General features: G+C 36.7%; 1 protein-coding gene across 1 annotated transcript; it reads right to left on the bottom strand.

Annotated features, from left to right (window-relative positions):
- Nucleotides 1-8,126: 8,126 nt before the first annotated feature.
- LOC108533799 (olfactory receptor 51G2-like) lies at nucleotides 8,127-9,068 on the bottom strand. The gene has a single exon (XM_017878715.1). It carries the CDS (start codon nucleotides 9,066-9,068, stop codon nucleotides 8,127-8,129), a length of 942 nt encoding a protein of 313 aa, XP_017734204.1.
- Nucleotides 9,069-19,635: the final 10,567 nt, after the last annotated feature.

The raw sequence follows: 19,635 nt of genomic DNA, 5'->3' as shown, positions 1-19,635 counted from the left end.
TTTTTTTTTTTTTTTTTGAGACAGAGTCTTGCTCTGTTGCCCAGGCTGGAGTGCAGCAGTGCCACCTTGGCTCACTGCAACTTCTGCCTCTTGGGTTCAAATGATTCTCCCACCTCAGCCTCCAGAGTAGCTGGGACTACAAGTTTGCACCACCACACCCTGCTAATTTTTGCATTTTTAATAGAGACGGGGTTTCACCATGTTGGCCAGGCTGGTCTTGAACTCCTGACATTAAGTGATCCACCTGCCTTGGCCTTCCAAATTGCTAGGATTACAGGCATGAGCCACCATGCCCTACCTCTGCCAAGTTTTAGTATCAAAATAGTCCTACCCTCGTAGAAGGAACAGTCCCTCCTCCTTAACTCTTTGGAGTAGTTTCAGTAGGAATGATACCACCTCTTTTTTGTACATATTGTAGAATTCTACTGTGAATCCATCTGGTCCTGGGTTTTTGGAGGGTTGGTAGGCTATTTTTTACTCACTCAATTTTCAAGCTCTTTATTGATCTGTTCAAGGAATCAATTATTCCTGGCTCAGTATTGGAAGGGTATAGGTATCTAGGAATTTATCTTTCTCTTCTAGGTTTTCTAGTTGTGTGCATAGAGGTGTTCATAGTAGCTTCTGATGTTTACTTTTATTTCCGTGGAGTCAATGGTAACATCCCCTGTGTCATTTCTAACTATGTTTATTTGGATCTTCCCTTTTTCTTCATTAGTCTAGCTAGTGGCCTATTTTATTAATTAAACAAAAAGTCAAATCCTGGATTCATTGATCTTTTGAATGGTTTATCATGTCTCAATTTCCTTCAGTTCAGCTCTGATTTTGATTATTTCTTATCTTCTGCTAACTTTGGGGTTGGTTTACTCATGGTTCTTTAATTCTTTCAGTTGTGATGTTAGGTTATTCATTTGAGATCTTTTTAACTTTTTGATGTGGGCAGTTAGTGCTATACATTTCCCCCTTAACGCTGTCTTAGCTGTGTCCCATAGATTCTGGTATGTTGTATATTTTTTACATTAGTTTCAAAGAACTTCTTGAGTTCTGTCTTAATTTCATTATTCACCCAAAAATCATTCAGGAGCAGATTGTCTAATTTTCATGTAATTGCATAGTTTTGAGCAATTTTTTAGTCTTGACTTGTTTTAATTGCACTGTAGTCCAAAAGGGTGTTTGGTATTATTTTGGTTCTTTTGAATTTTTTTGAGAATTCTTTTATGTCCAGTTGTGATGTTGATTTGAGAGTATGTGCTATGTGGCAATGAGAAGAGGGTATATTATTTTGTTTGTTTTGGGGTGGAGAGTTCTATAGAGGCCTATCAGATCCATTTGGTCCAATGTTGCATTCAAGTCCTAAAAATCTTTGCTAATTTTCTGCATCAATGATCTATCTAATAATGTCAGCAGAGTGATGCAGTCCCATTGTTATTGTGTGAAAGTCTAAGTCTCTTTGTAATTTTCTAAGAACTTGCTTTATGAATCTGGGTGCTCCTGTGTTGGGTGCATGTATATTAAGAATAGTTAGGTCTTCTTTTTGAATTGAACATTTTATCATTATGTAATGCCTTTCTTTGTCTTTTTTTTTTTTTTTTTTCCAAATCTTTGTTGGTTTAAAGACTGTTTTGACTGAAATTAGGTTTGCCACCCTGTCTTTGTTCTGATATCCATTTGCTTGGTAGATTTTCCTCCATCCCTTTATTTTGAGCCTATGGGTGTCATTGCCTGTGAGATGGGTCTCTTGAAGACAGCATACCACTGGGTCTTGCTTTTCTTTTGTAATCCAGCTTGCTAGTCTCTTCCTTTTAAATGGAGCACTTAGCCCACTTACATTCAAGGTTAGTATTGATATTTGTGAATTTGTACCAGTCATTGTGTTCTTAGCTTGTCGTTATGCAGGCTTGTTTATGTGTTTGCTGTATAGTGTCACTGGTCTGTGTACTTAAGTGTGTTTTTGTATTTTCTAATAATGGCCTTTGCTTTCTATATTTAGTGTTCCTTTTAAGATCTCTCGTAAGGTGGGTCTGTTAATAACAAACTCCCTTCACATTTGCTTATCTGTAAAGGATCTTATTTCTCCTTTCCCAGGAAGATGAGTTTGTCTGGAAATGAAATTCTTGGTTGAAGATGTTTTTCTTTAAGAATGTTGAATATAGGTCCCCAATATCTTCTGGCTTGTAGGGTTTCTGCTGAGCGGTTCACTGTTGGCACAATAGGGGTTCATTTGTAGGTGACCTGCCCTTTCTCTCTAGCTGCCTTTAACATTCTTTCTTTCATTTCAAACTTGGAAAATCTGATGATTATGTTTCTTAGGGATAATCTTCTTGTGTAGAATCTTGCAACGATGCTCTGTATTTCCTGAATTGGACTGTTGGCCGCTCTAGCGAGGTCACAGATGTTTTCGTGGATGACAACCTGAAATATATTTTCCACGTTTTTGCCTCCTAGATATCCCTTTCAGGAATGCCAGTGATTTGTAGATTTGGCCTCTTTACATAGTGCCATATTTCTCAGAGGCTCAGAGGCTTTGTTCATTTCTTTTCATTCTTTTTTAAAATTTTCTCTAACTGCCTTATTTCAGAGAGCCAGTGTTCAAGTTCTGTGATTCTTTCCTCAACTTGATCTATTATGTTCATAATACTTGTGTTTGCATTATGAAATTCTTGCAATGTGTTTCTCTACTCTAACAGATCATTTAGGTTTTTTTTTTTTAAACTGGATATTTAAGCTGTCAGCTCCTGTATTCTTTTATTGTAATTCTTTCCTTGGATTGAGTTTTGCCTTTCTCCTGAATGTTGATGATCTTAATTCCTATCAACATTTAAAATTCTATTTCTGTCATTTTAGACAACTCGGCCTGGTGAAGGACTCTAGTTGGAGAACATGTGTGATTGTTTAGAGGACATTAGACGTTGGCCATTTGAGTAGCTAGAGTTCTTATATTGATTGTTTCCCATCTCTGTTTGTGGGTGTCCCTTTAACTGCAATATAGGCTGAGTAGAGTCAGTGTAATTATTTTCTGCATATTTCCAGAGGGTTGAGTCTTTGTGCAGTGTCTTCATTTGTAGCACACTTCCTGTCTTTGGTTTTACAGGGTGGTATGTTAGTGAGCTATTTTGGTGTTTAAGCTTTGTGTTGTGATCCAGTAGGTGATACTTAGGTGTAATGGTTTCCTCACAGCTGCAACTGTGCTCCTTCTCAATGCTCTGAAAGTGTGGGCTCCTCTTCCACTTGAGTGCTAGCTGTAGATAGCAGCTTGGCACTCTGAGGCTGCTTCCTCCCAACTTGGAGGCATCAGAGGCAGGGATCTTAGTAGTGGCTGTGGCTGAGGGTCTTTTGCCTGTCTCCTGGAGGCTCCATCCCAGAGAGAAGCAAGTCAGCAATTGCTCAGTGCAATCAGCCTGGGATGGGTGGTCTGTGCCGTGGGGCCAAGCCAGGGGTTCTCTGCCTAGTGATGAGCCGGGGGGTGCTTGGGGTTCATGGGAGATGGACTGGCCTTTTCTCCTTGGGTCAACTGCAGGTTGTTGGAGGTGTGGATATTGCACTCAGGGTCTTTGTACCTTCATTAGTCTGAGGGTAGCAGGGGTACTATTACTGCGGAGACTGGCAGAGAAGCTTACATTTGCCCCTAGGACTTCCACCTCCAAGAGATGCAGAGCTGCTGTTACTGGGAGTGTTCAGCTGGTGGGGTGGGGCAGATGCACTGCTGGCATGAGCTTCAGGCTCCACTTGTTGGGGAGCAGGGGATTGGGGGTCACTGGGAGGAGAGACTGGTGTCTCTGTATGGTGACTGTAGTGTGCTGTAAGCTCAGATGTAGCCCTAAGACTCTTTGTCTCCTCCCAAGAAACAGGGAAGAAGGGATAGAATCACTGTTGTGGCAGTGGCAGAGGGACTATTAGATGCCTCTGTGAACCTCTCTCCAGGGAAACTCCAAGCCTATCAGTGGGTGTTCTCAGCTGTGGGTGGGGACAACTGTTTTGCAGTCATGATCGGGGGACTCTGCCAGGTGAAAAGTGGGGAGTGGGTGTTGCCAGAAAAAAAAGATTAGACTCTCTCCATACAGTGTACTAGTAGTGCCAGCATAGTGAGTAGGCCCTTTGTTTCTTCCCCAGCCCAGAAGATGTTAGGGTGGTATCACTGCAACCATAGTAGTGGAGGGATTGTGGGATGATTCTGGGATTTCCTCCTCAGAGAAATTCTGGTCTGCCATTGATTAAGGTAATCAGGTTGGGGCAGGGTTCTTATTCTGGAGTCCCAGGTCAGGAAGCCTTGCCCAGTGAGGATAGGTGATAACTAACACCTGCATAGAGAAAAGTCTGGCCACTTTTCTCTGAGGTGGTTGGCTTATGCTGGGGGTCTGGACCAGCCCCTGGTCCCCATGGATTCTCCATAGCCTGGATACAGCAAGGGTACAAGATGCAAGACAAAAAAGATGGCAACCCATCCCTCCCACAAATGTGTAGTGGTAGTTGTGTTAATCCATTTGATTGTAGTAATAATTACAATATATATGCATCTACTAAATCATCACATTGTACGCATGGTGTATGCATAATGCTTGTCAATTATATATGGCTGAAAAAAATTATCTAATTCCACATTTGCTACAAGATACAGCTTTAGAATTAAAGATACAAGCTGATTGAAAGCAAAAAAATGAAAAGTATATATCATGCAAATAGCAACAACAAGAAAGCTGGATTGGCTATTCTAACATCAGACAAAATAGAGTTTAAAACAAAAATAAGTAGTACTGGAGATAAAGCAGGTCATTTTACAGTGATATAAAGGTCAACTGTAAAGTATGGGAAAATATGGAAAATATGGGAAATATGGGAAACTATAGCAATTATATATGCAGGTATCAACAGAGCAGCAAAACATATGAAACAAAAATGGACATATATGAAGGAAGAAATAATTTGAAAATAATAGTTGAAGGCATTTTTAAAATTTTACTTATTTATTTGCTTATTTATTTATTGAGAGACAGGGTATCACTCTTTCACCACAATGGCAGTGGTGCAACTGTAGCTCGCTACAGCCTCAAACTCCCAGGCTCAAGGAATTTTCCTGCCTTAGCCTCCTGAGCAGCTGGGACTACAGGCATGTGCTACCATGTCAAGCAATTTTTAAAATTTCTTTTTAATTTTTTGGTGGAGGCAGGGTCTTGCTATATTGCCCAGCTGGTCTTGAACTCCTAGCTTTATGATTTCCTCCCACTTTGGCCTCCCAAAATGCTGGGATTACAGGCATGAGCCACCATGCCCAGGCCAAAGACCTTAATGGATAGAAATAGATTGTAATAACAGTCAAAAATAGATAGAATAACTAGACCGAATATCAACAAGGAAGTAGAAACATGAACAACACCATACAGCACTTCATTCAACAATAGAATACACATTTTCTGTAAGTGCACAGGGAACATTTTCCAGGATAGACCATATGCTATACCATAATAAAATTGCAATACATATAAAAGGACATAAATAATTAATAAATAAATAAGAATAAGTATATTCTTTGACCACAAAGGGATAAGATTAAAAATCAGTAGCAAAAATCAATTTCAGAAACTCACAAATATGTCAAAAGTAAACACCACACTACCACAATAATCAAAGAAAAAAGGGAAAAACTGTGAGGAAATAATACTTTGACACTTTTATAATTTAAACTTTTATTTTAATAAAAACAGTGGCAAAACATGTCAAAATTCATAGTATGCCTCTAAAGCAGTTCTTACAGTGAAATTTATCATTGCAAATGCTTGTGTTAAGGATGAATAAAGATATCAAATCAATAACCTAAACTTCCACCTTAAGACTCACAAAAGAAGAGCAAACTACACACATGGAAGGAAGTAAACTTTAAAGATTAGACCAGAAACCAACGAAATAGAGGATAGAAAAGCGAAAACAAAATTAATAAAACCAAAAGCTTTTGGTTTTATTAATTTTGTTGATTTGGAAAGATAAAATTGACAAACATTTATCCACATTGACCCAGAATAAAAGGGAAAATCAACTTAAATTACCAGAAAAATTAATTAAGGGAAGGCATTATTACAAACATTATAGAAATTAAAAATCCAAAGGAATACTATAAAAATCATATAAATACTTAGATAAGATGGAGAAATTCCTAGAAAGATGCTAGCTACTGAAACTGACTTCAGTAAGTAGAAATTCTGAATGAACCTGTACAAATAAAGATATTGAATTAGTAATTTCAAAACAAAAATTACCAAAATAGATGAGTTCAGATTTGGATTATAATCCAAGGTATAAAATAAACACCTGGAAGTCATTATTAATATAAATAAATGATTGAGTTAGAAAAAAGGGAAAAATCTCTCACACAATAATTTCAAGTAGATAATCTGTCCTTACGGTTTCCCACTCTTTCAGTGTAGGCTTTGCAAAGTGACTTCCTTTAAAAAAGTACAGTATGGAAAAGGGACTTTTAAAAGAAAAAAGGTTAAGTTGACAGTGGAGAAACACGACAAATACTATCCCATTCACATGAATAAAGTCATCATCAACGGTGATGTCATGTTGCTAATATGCATTATTGATATGATGCAATAAAAATGATATTATTCCTCTGTGGTCTTATAACTTACTTTAATAATGAGAAAAGTATCAGAAAAATCCTGCTAGAGGAACATTTTACAAACTGCCTATTAGTGCTCTTCAAAAATGCCAAGGTAATTGAAGACAATGAAAGAAGACTGAGAAACTTTTACAGTTAAGAGTAGTCTAAAAACACAGGATGGCTAATGTAATGTTATATCCTGGGTTGGATCTTGGAGTACAAGAAGAATATTTGGAGAAAAACTAAAAAAAAAATTCTGAATAATATTCAACTATGGTTAATAAATTATCATTGTTGATTCACCAATTGTGAAAAGAATACTCTACTAATATAAGATGGTAATAATAGGAGAAATTGAGTGCAGGATGTTAGAGAACTCTGTACCACATTTAAATTTTTCAATAAATTTAAAACAACTGAAAATAAGGTCGCTTTAAAAGAAAAGCATGGTTAATAATGCAAAGGAAAATGGAAGTTTAATCAAGATGTGAATGTTGAATTTAGTAACAAGTAGAGCACTAGAACCATCATAAGCTGCAAATCAGTGGAATCATGAAGATGAAAATCAGACCACAGCAGATTCAGGTTTGAGTGGGAGGTGACGAAGTTGAACTAATGAGTATATACAATTTTTTGAGGATACTTTCTTGTGCTATATAAATTAAAAACAGATATTTCAGTTGATCATTTTAATTGAAAACAAAGTCTTCTTAGTATAATATCTCAAAATTTTCTAGTAATTAAAATCTGTATCTACATGAATCTCATAATTAAAGATGAAGAATATAATCACCAAAAAATATGTTAAGCATTTCAGTGCAGAATGCCATTGGGAACACAGAAAAGGATGATCAGGACAGTGTATGTACGGGAACATGGGAAATAAACTGTATTCCTTCTTGCTCAGCTTATAAGGAACACATTTTAAGATGTAGAATGACTTGAGATTGCCATAAATAATTGAGAAATGTACTGAAAACCCAGGTAGAAAAAATGGACAATAGTCTGGATCTCATAGTTTGTCTACTCCTCATAGAAAGCCCTCTGTAGATTCCTACATACAAAATCATCACTGTTTCTGCTTTATTCCAATTGGTCCAATTAATTTGCTCCAACTTTTCTTTCTTCTACACTAATAAAAGTCTGCTAAGTTTTATTCATTCATCATCCCTTTTTGATACGAGGTTCGCCAGCTGGAAATATTTTTTTTTCCCTGAACAGGAGATCAAAACTTGTATTTAAAATTTTTTGTATTAGGTTAAAAGTCTAGGAAAACTTTTGAAACCTAAATCTTTCTCAGATATATGAGGGCCTTCACAGTGTATAATGAATAACTTCACCATAAAATATAACTACACCTTTATTCTCTATATTGAAAATATACAGATTTACAATTATTGAGGTTTAGGTCCAGTATCTTAAAGTCAAAATATCATTGGTAATATGTGAATTCTAAATTCCACATTATATGAAATCTTCTCACAAATATAAGGGGAATGGAGGGAAAGATATGTTTCAGAATCTCTGTCATCTACGCTTCGTGTTTCTTGAATTTCTTGAGGATTCTGTCACGAATCTGCTTGGTCTTAACACTGTAGACAATGGGGTTCGTGAGAGGTGGAACCAGCAAGTAGACATTGGCCATCAGCACATGGACAATTGGGGAAGCATTCTGTCCATAGCGATGGATCATAGATAGCCCAATCATTGGTGTATAGAAGGTGAGTACAGCACAGATGTGGGAAATGCAAGTATTGAGGGCTCTCACTCTCTCTGCCTTGGAGGCTATACTCAACACTGTGCCCAGGATGAGGACATAGGATAGGAGGAGAAGCACTGAATCAAGTCCCATGGAACAGATGACCACCATGAGGCCATAGATGCTGCTGACTTGACGGTTGGATACAGTTGTCTTTATGAGGTCCTGGTGCAGGCAGAAAGGGTAGGACAGAATATTGACATCATGATATTGAAGCTTCTTCAAGAGGAAGGAAGCTGGAAAGACCAGAGCCAAGGCTCTTCCAGCAATTGCCAACCCAATCCCAATGATTACATCATTGGTTAGGATGGCTGCATAGCGCAATGGTTCTCGGATTGCTATAAAGCGGTCAAAGGCCATAGCCAAGAGTACAGCTGACTCGGTAGTTGAGAAAACATGAATGCAGTACATTTGGACCAGACAAGCATTGAAGGAGATCTCCTGCACATGGAACCAGAAGACACTGAACATGGTAGGCAAGGTAGTGGTAGATAGGCCCAGGTCAGTGAATGCCAGCATTGACAGAAAGTAATACATTGGTTGATGGAGGGAAGACTCAGTTCTGACAATGAAGAGGATGGTAATGTTCCCGGCAATTGAGGTGGCATAAATCAAGAAGATGGGGAGGGAAATCAAGTCATATATGCTTTCAAGGCCTGAGAGGCCCATTAGGAGGAAGCGAGGGTATAAGGCAGAACTATTGAAGACAGACATTGTGCTAATGGATGAACCTAGAGTCTAGGTGAGGAAACAAGAATATGGAAAATTAGGGTAAAAGTCAAAATTGTAACAAGAAGCAATACTTTAATTTATGCTGCTGTGTGTTTAATGGTTTTGATCATGTCTGTGTTCATTATATCTAATTACCCCACCTGTTATTTATTATTTTACTGATTAGTTTTCTTCACTGTGCATTTATTGAGGTTTTTTGTTTGTTTGTTTGTTTGTTTGGTCTCGCTCTGTCACCAGGCTAGAGTGCAGTGATGCACTCTTGGCTCACTGCCACCTCTGCCTCCCGGGTTCAAGTGATTCTCCTGCCTTAACCTCCCGAGTAGCTGGGACTACAGATGTGTGCCACCACGCCTAGCTAATTTTTATATTTTTAGTAAAGACAAGGTTTCACCATGTTGGCCAGGATGGTCTCAATCTCTTGACTTCGTGATCCCCCCCACCTCAGCCTCCCATAGTGCTGGGATTACAAGATCATTTTTTTTAGAGATGGGATCTCACTATGTTACCTAGGCTAGCATCAGACTCCTGTTCTCAAGCAATCCTCCCAACTCAGCCTTCTGAGTAGCTGGAACTACAGGTGCACGCCACTGAAACTGAGAACATACTTTATTAAAGGAAATCTGGTAGTGTTAAAAAATAGAGAAATATGTAAGAAACGACATCAACTATGTGCAAACTAGTGGACAGATAAGTTAAAATTAAGAGTTAAACATTTTGAAGTTGATATTGAAAAAAAAAGAAAAGAAAAAAAAAACACATGATTTAAAACACAGAAGAGATAACTAACCCCATCCAGGCAGGTCAGGGAAGATGTATTGAAGGAGATTCTTAAATGAGGTCTCAAATGAAAAATACTAGGGGGATAGTATAAAAGAGCCGTGATGTACATCCTGTACTGATTAAAATCCATGTAAATACAGTAAGATATTAGAGAGTATTGCAAATGTAAGTCACTACAATTGAGTAAAGCTATAGGATAGATGGCTCTTCATATGGTTCTTGAAGCTAAGGTTAAAAAGAAGTGAACCTGAATTTCTGAAGGAACTTATGTGTAAATATGAGAGCATGGATATAATCTTAGAGGACACAATGTGCTCATTGTAACAATAAACAACATGACCAGATTTATAATATATCTATGTCAAAATACAATCAATGTTAAGAGTGGTCTAAAGGCTGACAAGAGAGAAGGCAAGGAAACCTGTTAGGAGACTATTGTAGTCATTAAAAGAAGTGGATGAAAGTGAAATCTAACAGTGGGTATTATGAGGAATGAATGGTACATGGGAAGAAAAAAATAACGTCTGTAACGTAGATCATCATACGCTAAAAGTGAGAAAAAGAAAGAAATCCAGAATAGATTTATTTATTTGATAATCTTTTTCCCGTCATTTATTAAAACAAACAAAAGACCTGCCTAGAGATTTAGTGAAACCAGTGGGCCAGATAATTCCTGTTTGGTTATGATAAATTTGAGGTGTGTGGAAGAGATAGTGATATATTTTCTATAAAAACAAAGAACACAGCCGGGCGCAGTGGCTCAAGCCTGTAATCCCAGCACTTTGGGAGGCCGAGACGGGCGGATCACGAGGTCAGGAGATCGAGACCATCCTGGCTAACACGGTGAAACCCCGTCTCTACTAAAAAATACAAAAAACTAGCCGGGCGATGTGGCGGGGGCCTGTAGTCCCAGCTACTGGGGGGGCTGAGGCAGGAGAATGGCGTAAACCCGGGAGGCGAAGCTTGCAGTGAGCTGAGATCCGGCCACTGCACTCCAGCCTGGGCGGCAGAGGGAGACTCTGTCTCAAAAAAAAATAAAAATAAAAAATAAAAAAATTAAAAAAATTAAAAAAAAAAAAACAAAGAACACAATGCCAAATTATAGAAAGAAAATAAAAGATTTATGTTCTCAGGGCTCAGTTACCACAATACATCAGATGAGCTGAGTTGAGCTGTAGGAAACAGACAGATATCACCATGAACTGGAGAAAACAGGCATTACAGCAAAAGCCCTAGAAACCTGTTACTTAACATCATAATGGCCACCTGATTCCAGTTATTCTGGGCGCAAAACATCAAGAAAATGTTTATTTAGCATACTTTATTTCCAAGTTTTTCCAAAATTTACATGGTTCATTTTCCAACCTACCCTTCTCCACAAATATAATAACAGTTCATTGTTTCCCCTAATAGACATAATTAATTATAAAATAACAAATTCTGTATCATTCTACAGAGACGACAAATATTGTGCAATCTGGTACCCTTTTCCTTACTTTTTATGAGCAGGTACAAAATGAAGAATAGAGGAGAATTATTTTATGCATTCCCATCCTACATTTAGTGATTTATATACTATACTAGTTATAGAAAATGATCTTTATACACCTCCTTCACTTTCCCAGCTTTTTATGTTATAAAATTCTGGTCTGCTTCATTATTGAACACTATGTCATCACTTTGGCACTCTCACATAATTATGCTTTCTTTCTTGATACCCACCATCAAATCTTTCAGCAGTCTTCAGCATCTCTGTCCTGCCTAGGCACACCAGGTCTTCCCTCTTAAATAACTCTTCCCCACTTCTTTTTATGAAAGTGCCTGGCTTAGGGTAGTCATAATCTCACTTCCCTGATAGATGTAGACACAGGCACCCAACTCTCAGTAGCTACGTCTCTAGATTCAGAGAAAGTAAGCTGACAGTTATAATTTACTACCTCTTTGGAAAGGTTACTAAACCCCTTTGAGTATAAACAAACTGGCAATTGTATTACTTTACATACTTTATATAATACTTAAGAGATTCAAGCAAACGTATGTAAAGTGCCTGGAACAATATCTAAGATTTAGGAGATACTTTGGACTTAAATGAAGCAAATTGTTAATTAAGATGCTGAAGTAGCCATGCTCTTAAGTATATCAGCCAAACACAGCAGTGACACAAAAGCAGGTGCTGTCTGGAGTACCCAAGTTATCACATGTAAAGATGTTACCTCCCATGGCTTCTCTTAAGAATTATCTTGTACAGACTAGTAGACAGAGAGCTAAAATTAAAATTTCCTTTTTCCCTCTTAATATTGTTAAGTGTGTATGCTATATGTAACACAAAATAGAAGAGGCACTCAAATCATCAACTTTATGATCATCAACTTCAGTTTTAACATTACAGGTTTTAGTTAATATCAGGTAGTAATATTTTGAGAAAACAGATATTTCAATACATGGGTTTCCACTATAGGTGCTATCTGTGCCTAGAAGTGAGTTTGCAATGGTAATTCCTTCCCAGAGCTCTTCTGAGCAACTTTCGAAGGGACTAGTCTGATTCCTTTGGAGGAAGGTAAATCTGTACCTCTGACCTATTCTAGAAGAGTTATTTCACATGAGTAGAAGTCATTCCTACTTTTTGACCTTTACTTACACTTCCTAGATTCCTCAAATATATAATGTAGTAATCTCTTACCCATTTTTCTCACCTCAAAACCTTCCTGCAGGCACACCTGAGCCCTCAAGTGCAGATGCCTCCTACTGCAGATTGGCTGGGTTTCCAGTCTGTCAAGCTTAGAGACTGCCTGTAGGTTAAGAAAGTCGCTGAAGATGGGCATAGAAGAATAATAAAATACACAGTGTATCCTAAGGCAGGTAGTCCTTCAAGGAAGCATAGATGCCCTGAGTAAGGCATCAGTCTCTTCCTCAGTAACTTCAGAGCCAAGATAAAGATTTTTTGCCTTTGATATTCTTGACTTTATCCAGCTGGGTGCTTTATCAGCACTACTTGCTTTAACTACTCTGGCCTGTTTGCCCATCTTCACTAGCCGGTTCCCCAGGACCACTCTTTTTTTTTTTCATTACAACCTCTAGGGGGAATAACTAACATCAGTGCTGAAAGAGCTATTTCTCCTGCTTCAGGACAAGAGATGGTCATGCCAACTTCCCAATCCAGAAGTCCAGATTAGGAAGTAATTGAGAAGTATTCTGAGGATCATGTGATAAAGATGAAAAACAATGGGCTTAGTCAGTCAGAATGACGTATAAAAAAAGTTTGTGCTCTAAGTAACCAGATACAGCATTTGCTAGCCCTTGTATGCTGAGAAAATTATTCTGTATTTAGGCCAAATTTTTTACAACCATACACTAGGACATACCTTGTTGAACTGTTACAAAAAATATAAAATCATGTGTGTAAAGTAGAAATTTATCACTCAAAAGTCATGCTTATTATAGCACTTGTAAATTATAAAGGGGTATGGGACCCACATGCGGTTGGTCCATAATACTCAATTCTTTTACCAGCCACCAGACAGAAGGGTAAACATTCTACCATCATCATCCTGCAACAACTGCTACTTGCACTGACCCACAAATCTGCCTCTGAGCATTCAATGAAAGAAAAGATGAAGATGTGATATGATACAAAAGGTTACACTCCCATATTATCACTATCTAGCAAAGACATAAATCCCTGCAAAGTATTATTGTAAAGGGTGTGTAATTGACAAATTACACAGGTAATAGAGATGATCATGGAGAACAGGTTTGGCAAACCTCCTTCAATTTAGATGAAAATCCAACATTTTACTTGTCCTCTTTCTCAATTGCACTTCACGTTTGCCACTAAAAAATATATCTCGGTTATGCCATTGATGTTTCTTGATGCGTTTTTTTCTGATTTTTTTAAAACTCATGATGTAATTAATCTATATGTTTCTAACCACAATATAAACTACCTCTAAGGTCCATCATTTTTGTTTCCATTTTCTTCAGTGCCAGATCAATTCAAGTCATTTCCAATAAAATCTTGATTCAGGAGAAAATGACTTTATGGTGTTTTTTAGGGATACTACAGCTACCTCATACAACATATTTTCTTATCAGTCTATCAAATTTGACTTTTCTAGCATTTTATGTTATGGCATTTTCCTTGTCAAAATCTTTAATGTTTCCACACACTTTTATTAGATTTTTCTAATATTTACAATAGACCACTATTATAATAGAATTAATGGCCGAAACACCAAACACACATCAATCAATTATGTTTGGAGGAAACGTCACATAGTCATTCCACTGTGTGTGAATGTAAGTAGGCCCCATTAACATCTAACGTTTTACAGAAATCGAGCATTACAGAAACTTGTGTAATATAGTTTAACCCAGTCTTTTCAAACATATTTTATACAGACAGCATTTATTAACATCTGAAATTTGTGTTCTGCAGAGCTCAATTTGGAAACGAATTTCTGGAAAATGTTGGATTTAAGGCAGTGATTTTTAACAAGAAGGATTTTGCCTCAAAGGGGTGTTTGACAATGGGGTCATTTTCAGTTGTAGTAATTGGGAAAGTGTTACTGGCATGTCATGTGTACTTACCTACAATACTTCTAAACATTCTACAATGTGCAGGACAGTGACTCACAACAGGGACTCATCCAGTCCCACGGCAATAGTGTCAATGTTGAAAAATCCTGTTTTAATGAGAGAAAAACAAAGCTACACTAAAAATTGAAATTCTCTCTTTAAATCTGTGGGTAGTATGAAGGCCAAGCACATTAACTCTAGACCAATTACAGTAAAGAACACTGTAAATTCAGAGGTTCTTTACCTTTGAATTCCGATTCTGGCACTTAACTGCCTGTGTGACTAAGAAAACTACTTAGGTCTTTTCACCTCTTTTTCTTCATTTATGAAATGAGTTTCATAATAATTTTAAGTAATAGAATTTTTGTAAATATTCCATGTGTTAATAAATGTATAGCATTTAAATGTATTTAATAATCAATAACAGATAATCAAAAATTGATTCCCTTTTCCTTTAATACAGGGTTGTTTTAAAATTAGTTATTATTAGTATTCTGTGGGTGTGCCAATTCTGTGACCCCATATTTTGAATCCTGAACGGAAACTTCTCTCAAAGACATTGACAAGTATTTTAAAGGGTACATCAAATTTTATAGTCATTAATTAATTCAATCATAAGATTACTTTCTCTGTATCCAAACTCATGAGTATCAATGAGCCTTTAACCATGACTTGGATTTCCATGCATATATCTTTTAAGAAAGCAAACATTTTTGGAAATGTGTGTCTAAGTTACATTTCACACATTAATTTAATATGTGGGCATTCTGAAATATGCATTTTATCAAATAAACTTGAGTTTTGAGATTTAGCTCTCCTGGCTTTGAAAAGGTAAAACAACTACAAGAAAATATGAACAAGAAAAGCCATTGGCAATCTATCTAATAATATCTTGCACCTTATTTTCACCTCCATCGAGTTGAATAAGACTTAGTTTAAATGGTAATTTCCTCTTTCTTCTTGAAGATTAATCACTGATTCCATATTCCTAGTGTATCAGGATAACACCATTCTCCCAAATCTCATTCAATCCCATTTTATCAGTTTTATTATATAATTATATTAATGGATCTCTTAGTAAAACTTTTATAAACCTTGTTGACTAAGCTGATGAGAAAACAAATAACTATATGTAATATTTTAAGAGTAAAGATTTCTTTATCAATAAAAATGATTTTGTGTATTAAAATGGTATACATCAAGGTATTTCTTTTTTAGATTTTAATGTCATCCACACTTTTAAAATATCTTGTTATTAATTCATAGTAAAAGAAAGAGTAAGCTAATGTTTGTGTGTGTTTGTGTGTGTGTGTGTGTGATCTGAGAAGCTCTTGTGTGTTCACAGAAAGACAACATCATTATTGAGCCCAATGCAGAGTTCATGTGGAGGATGCATGCAAGTTGACATGTTAATGGAGAGCAGCATGGTTTAAGATGTGCAAGTCTAATTAATAGTTGGAAATTGTTTAAAGTTTATATCCTAATACTGAACATTTCTTAAGGCATGCTCTTAATTATAGATATGTACCATATATGTGAAACCACCTTTGCAAAAAATATACAGTGGGAGCATTATTGGCAGTGAAAGAGATCTGATTTAACCAACCTCCATTTTGCCTTTATTCTTCAAACTTCCCTTAATTATTCCTGGGCTTGGGTCAAGCTAACTTCGGAAGACATTTATAGTTAAAATAATAATAGCCCTTCCCCAAAACTCAGCCTCCTTTGTAAAGTTAATGAGAGATCACTAGGCTAAGAGGATAGAGGAGCATGAATTCTGCTAAAGTGTACACATAAACAATTGCCAGCCATTGTTCTGGAGGTCACAAGATTTACAACTTCCGACTTCCTTAATTACTCTTGCAGATAACATCAGTATTTTAAAACCTGGGATTGGCCTTTTGAGATATCTTTTCAGACTTTTTGCATGTCTGATGACCAGTGGCTCCACCTACATGTGCCAACCACTCTTTGTGTCCTACCCGGAAATACTCAAGTTCCTGAGGACCATTTCTCATACCCCTGTGATTGCACCCCCAACCAATCAGCAGCAGGCACCCACTGTTTAGCCACCCCTCCTCTTCCTCCAAACTATCTTTGAAAAACCCTAGCCTCCAAATTCTTAGGGAGGCTGATTTGAATAATAATAAAACTCTGATCTTCTATTTAGCTGGCTTTCCATATGTAAAACTCTTTCTCCATTGCAATCCGCTGCTCAGATAGATCAGCTGTATCTGGGCAGCAGGCAAGAAGAGCCCATTGGATAGTTACATTCGCTGATTCTGTTTGTTTATTGAGACATGATATAGTCACAGGATTCAGTGCCATGAGTGATAGAAACAGAGATTCTTTCCTGAAGGAGTCTTAGTTGAGCAAGATCAAGCCTTCACTCTAACCTTTTGCTAAAACTTAAAGTGAGGTACCAAGAAAAAAAAATGAAAAAAAAAAAAAAAAAAAAAAAAAAAAATTGACACAAAAACTTTTTAAAATTTTCAAACGGGAAAGATTTAAAAAAGAAAAAAAAAAAACAGAAAATAATTGACACACAGACATGTTGAAAATTTCTAACGTGATAGAGTTTAATGAGAGAAGAGAACAATATTTAGGAAATAATGTACCACAAGTTTCCACCTGAAATTAGCGTTCTGTGGATCATCAGGAATTTATGTCTTTCTTGAAATCTTTGTTTAAAAGTAATACAGACAGAAAACTCCAGGCCCACATAGCATCTTTAATAAATCATTTGGGACATTTAACTAAAGAATAACAAAAAAAATGCTCATATATTTCTAGAGACTGTAAAAAGAGGGATCACCTCTTAAGAACTTTTATGAAGCAAGCATAACCTGTATTTTACAACCACGTTAAAGCATTACAGAAAGTCATAGTTAACAACAATGCATTATATATTTCAGAGTGGCTGGAAGAGAGGACTTAAGTTGTTCACAACACATATAAATACTCATTCTATGCATGTAACAGAATATCACATATACCTCATAAATATGTAAAATATTATGTATCAACTAAAAAGGAAAATAAATATTAAAGATGAATATATCCCATAAAATTGACTACAAAATATAAAATAAAGTATTACCAAATCTAAATCTAATCTGTGATTACACACTAACACACACACACACACACACACATTTGATCCTATTGAATTTAATTCAGGCATTGAATACATAGCACATGCAAAAATCACATGATATAATTCATTATGTTAACACAAGAAGAATAAAATAATTTAATAATCTAGATTTATGATAAAAATGCTAAATTTAATACTGATAACACACAAATGTATTAAATTAGAAATAGAAGTATATTTCCTTGACCTTTTAAAAAGTACAATGAACATCAAATATTAAAGTTATTTTTCCCAGAGATCAGAAAGAAGAATGTACTCACTATACTCAGTTCTAAAATTTACTACAGCCTCAGTCAAGACAATTGGGTGAATAAAAGATATAAAAGACACTAAGATTAGAAGGAAATAAATAAAGCCTCATCATTACTCATAGACAATATTGTTGAATTGTATGCAAAATACTCTCACTATAAGTAATGAGAATCAATAAGTTAATTGATCAGGGTAGGTAGATATCTTTTTTATATCCAAAAAGCATATGCTTATATCCAAAAGCAAGTAGAAATTAAAATTTAAAGTATAATACTTATAATGGTGTCAAAATACAGAGACATAAAACCTAGTAAAAGAAGTACAAGACTTTCACACTTAAAATTTCAAATATTATTGAGAGAAACTTAAGACAAATTTTTTCAATCAAGGGATGTACCCTGTTGACAGATTAGAAGACTTCATATAATAAAAGTGGCTAATCACTTTAAATTAGTTTACAAATTGAGTTTATAATTTTGTAGAAATTTAATACTTTATATAAAACTTAATATATAAACACAAATGCTGCATTAGTTCATTTTCATACTGTTATAAAGAACTACCCTAGACTGGGTAATTTACAAAGGAAAGAGTTTTAATTGACTCACAGTTTAATCATGGCAGGAAGCTAAGGGGAAGCAAGGCACCTTCTTCACAAGGTGGCAGAAAGAAGAAGTGCTGAGCAAAGGAGAAAGAGCCCCTTAAAAAACCATCAGATCTTGTGAGAACTCATTCACTCTCATGAGAACTACATGTGGCAAACTGCACTCATGATTCATTTACCTTCACCTGTTCTCTCCCTAGAGATGTGGGGATTATGGGGATTATAATTCAAGATGAGATGTGGGTGGGGACACAAAACCTAACAATATAATTCTGCTCTTGGCCTTTTGCAAATCTCATGTCATATTCACATTTTAAAGCCAATCATACCTTCCCAAGAGTCCCACAAAGTCTTAATTCATTCCAGCATTAACCCAAAAATTCAAGTCCAAAGTCTTATCTGAGTTTACAAGACAGGACCCTTCAACCTATGAGTCTGTAAAATCAGAAGCAAGTTAGTTACTTCCTAGATAAAATGGGGGTGTAGGCATTGAGTAAATATACTCCTTACAAATGGGATAAATTGGCCAAAATAAAGGGGCTTACAGGCCCCATACAAGTCTCAAATCCAACAGGGCAGTCATTAAACCTTAAAGTTTCAAAATGATCACCTTTGACTCCATGTCTTATATCCAGGTCATGTTGATGCAAGAGGTGTGCTCCTATGGTTTTGGGAAGCTCTGCCCCTGTGGCTTTGCAGGGTACAGCCCACTTTGGGAAGCTCTGCCCCTGTGGCTTTGCAGGGTACAGCCCACTTCCTGGCTGCTTTCATGGGCAGCTTTTGAGTGTCTGTGGATTTTCTAGGTGCATAATGAAAGCTGTTGTTGGATCTACCAATCTGGGGGTCTGGAGGATGGTGACCCTTTTCTCAAAACTGCACTAGGCAGTATCCCAGTGGGGACCCTATATTGGGGCTCTGACCCCACATTTCTCTTCTGCACAGCCCTAGGAGAGGTTCTCCATGAGGGCTCCACCCCTGTGGCAATATTCTATCTGAGCATCCAGGCATTTCTATACATCTTCTGAAATCGAGGCAGAGGTTTCCAAACCTCAATTATTGACTTCTCTGAATGCACAGGCTCAACACCATGTGGAAGCCATCAAGGCTTGAGGCTTGTGCCCTCTGAAGCAATAGCACAAGTGGTACCTTGGCCCCTTTTAGTCATGGCTGAAGCTGAAGCT

The sequence above is a fragment of the Rhinopithecus bieti genome, unplaced genomic scaffold (assembly GCF_001698545.2).
Source record: "Rhinopithecus bieti isolate Rb0 unplaced genomic scaffold, ASM169854v2 scaffold_11971, whole genome shotgun sequence".
Taxonomy (NCBI): Eukaryota; Metazoa; Chordata; class Mammalia; order Primates; family Cercopithecidae; genus Rhinopithecus; species Rhinopithecus bieti.
Note: the sequence above shows the minus strand (reverse complement) of the source record. Positions and strands in the feature narration are given on the sequence as shown.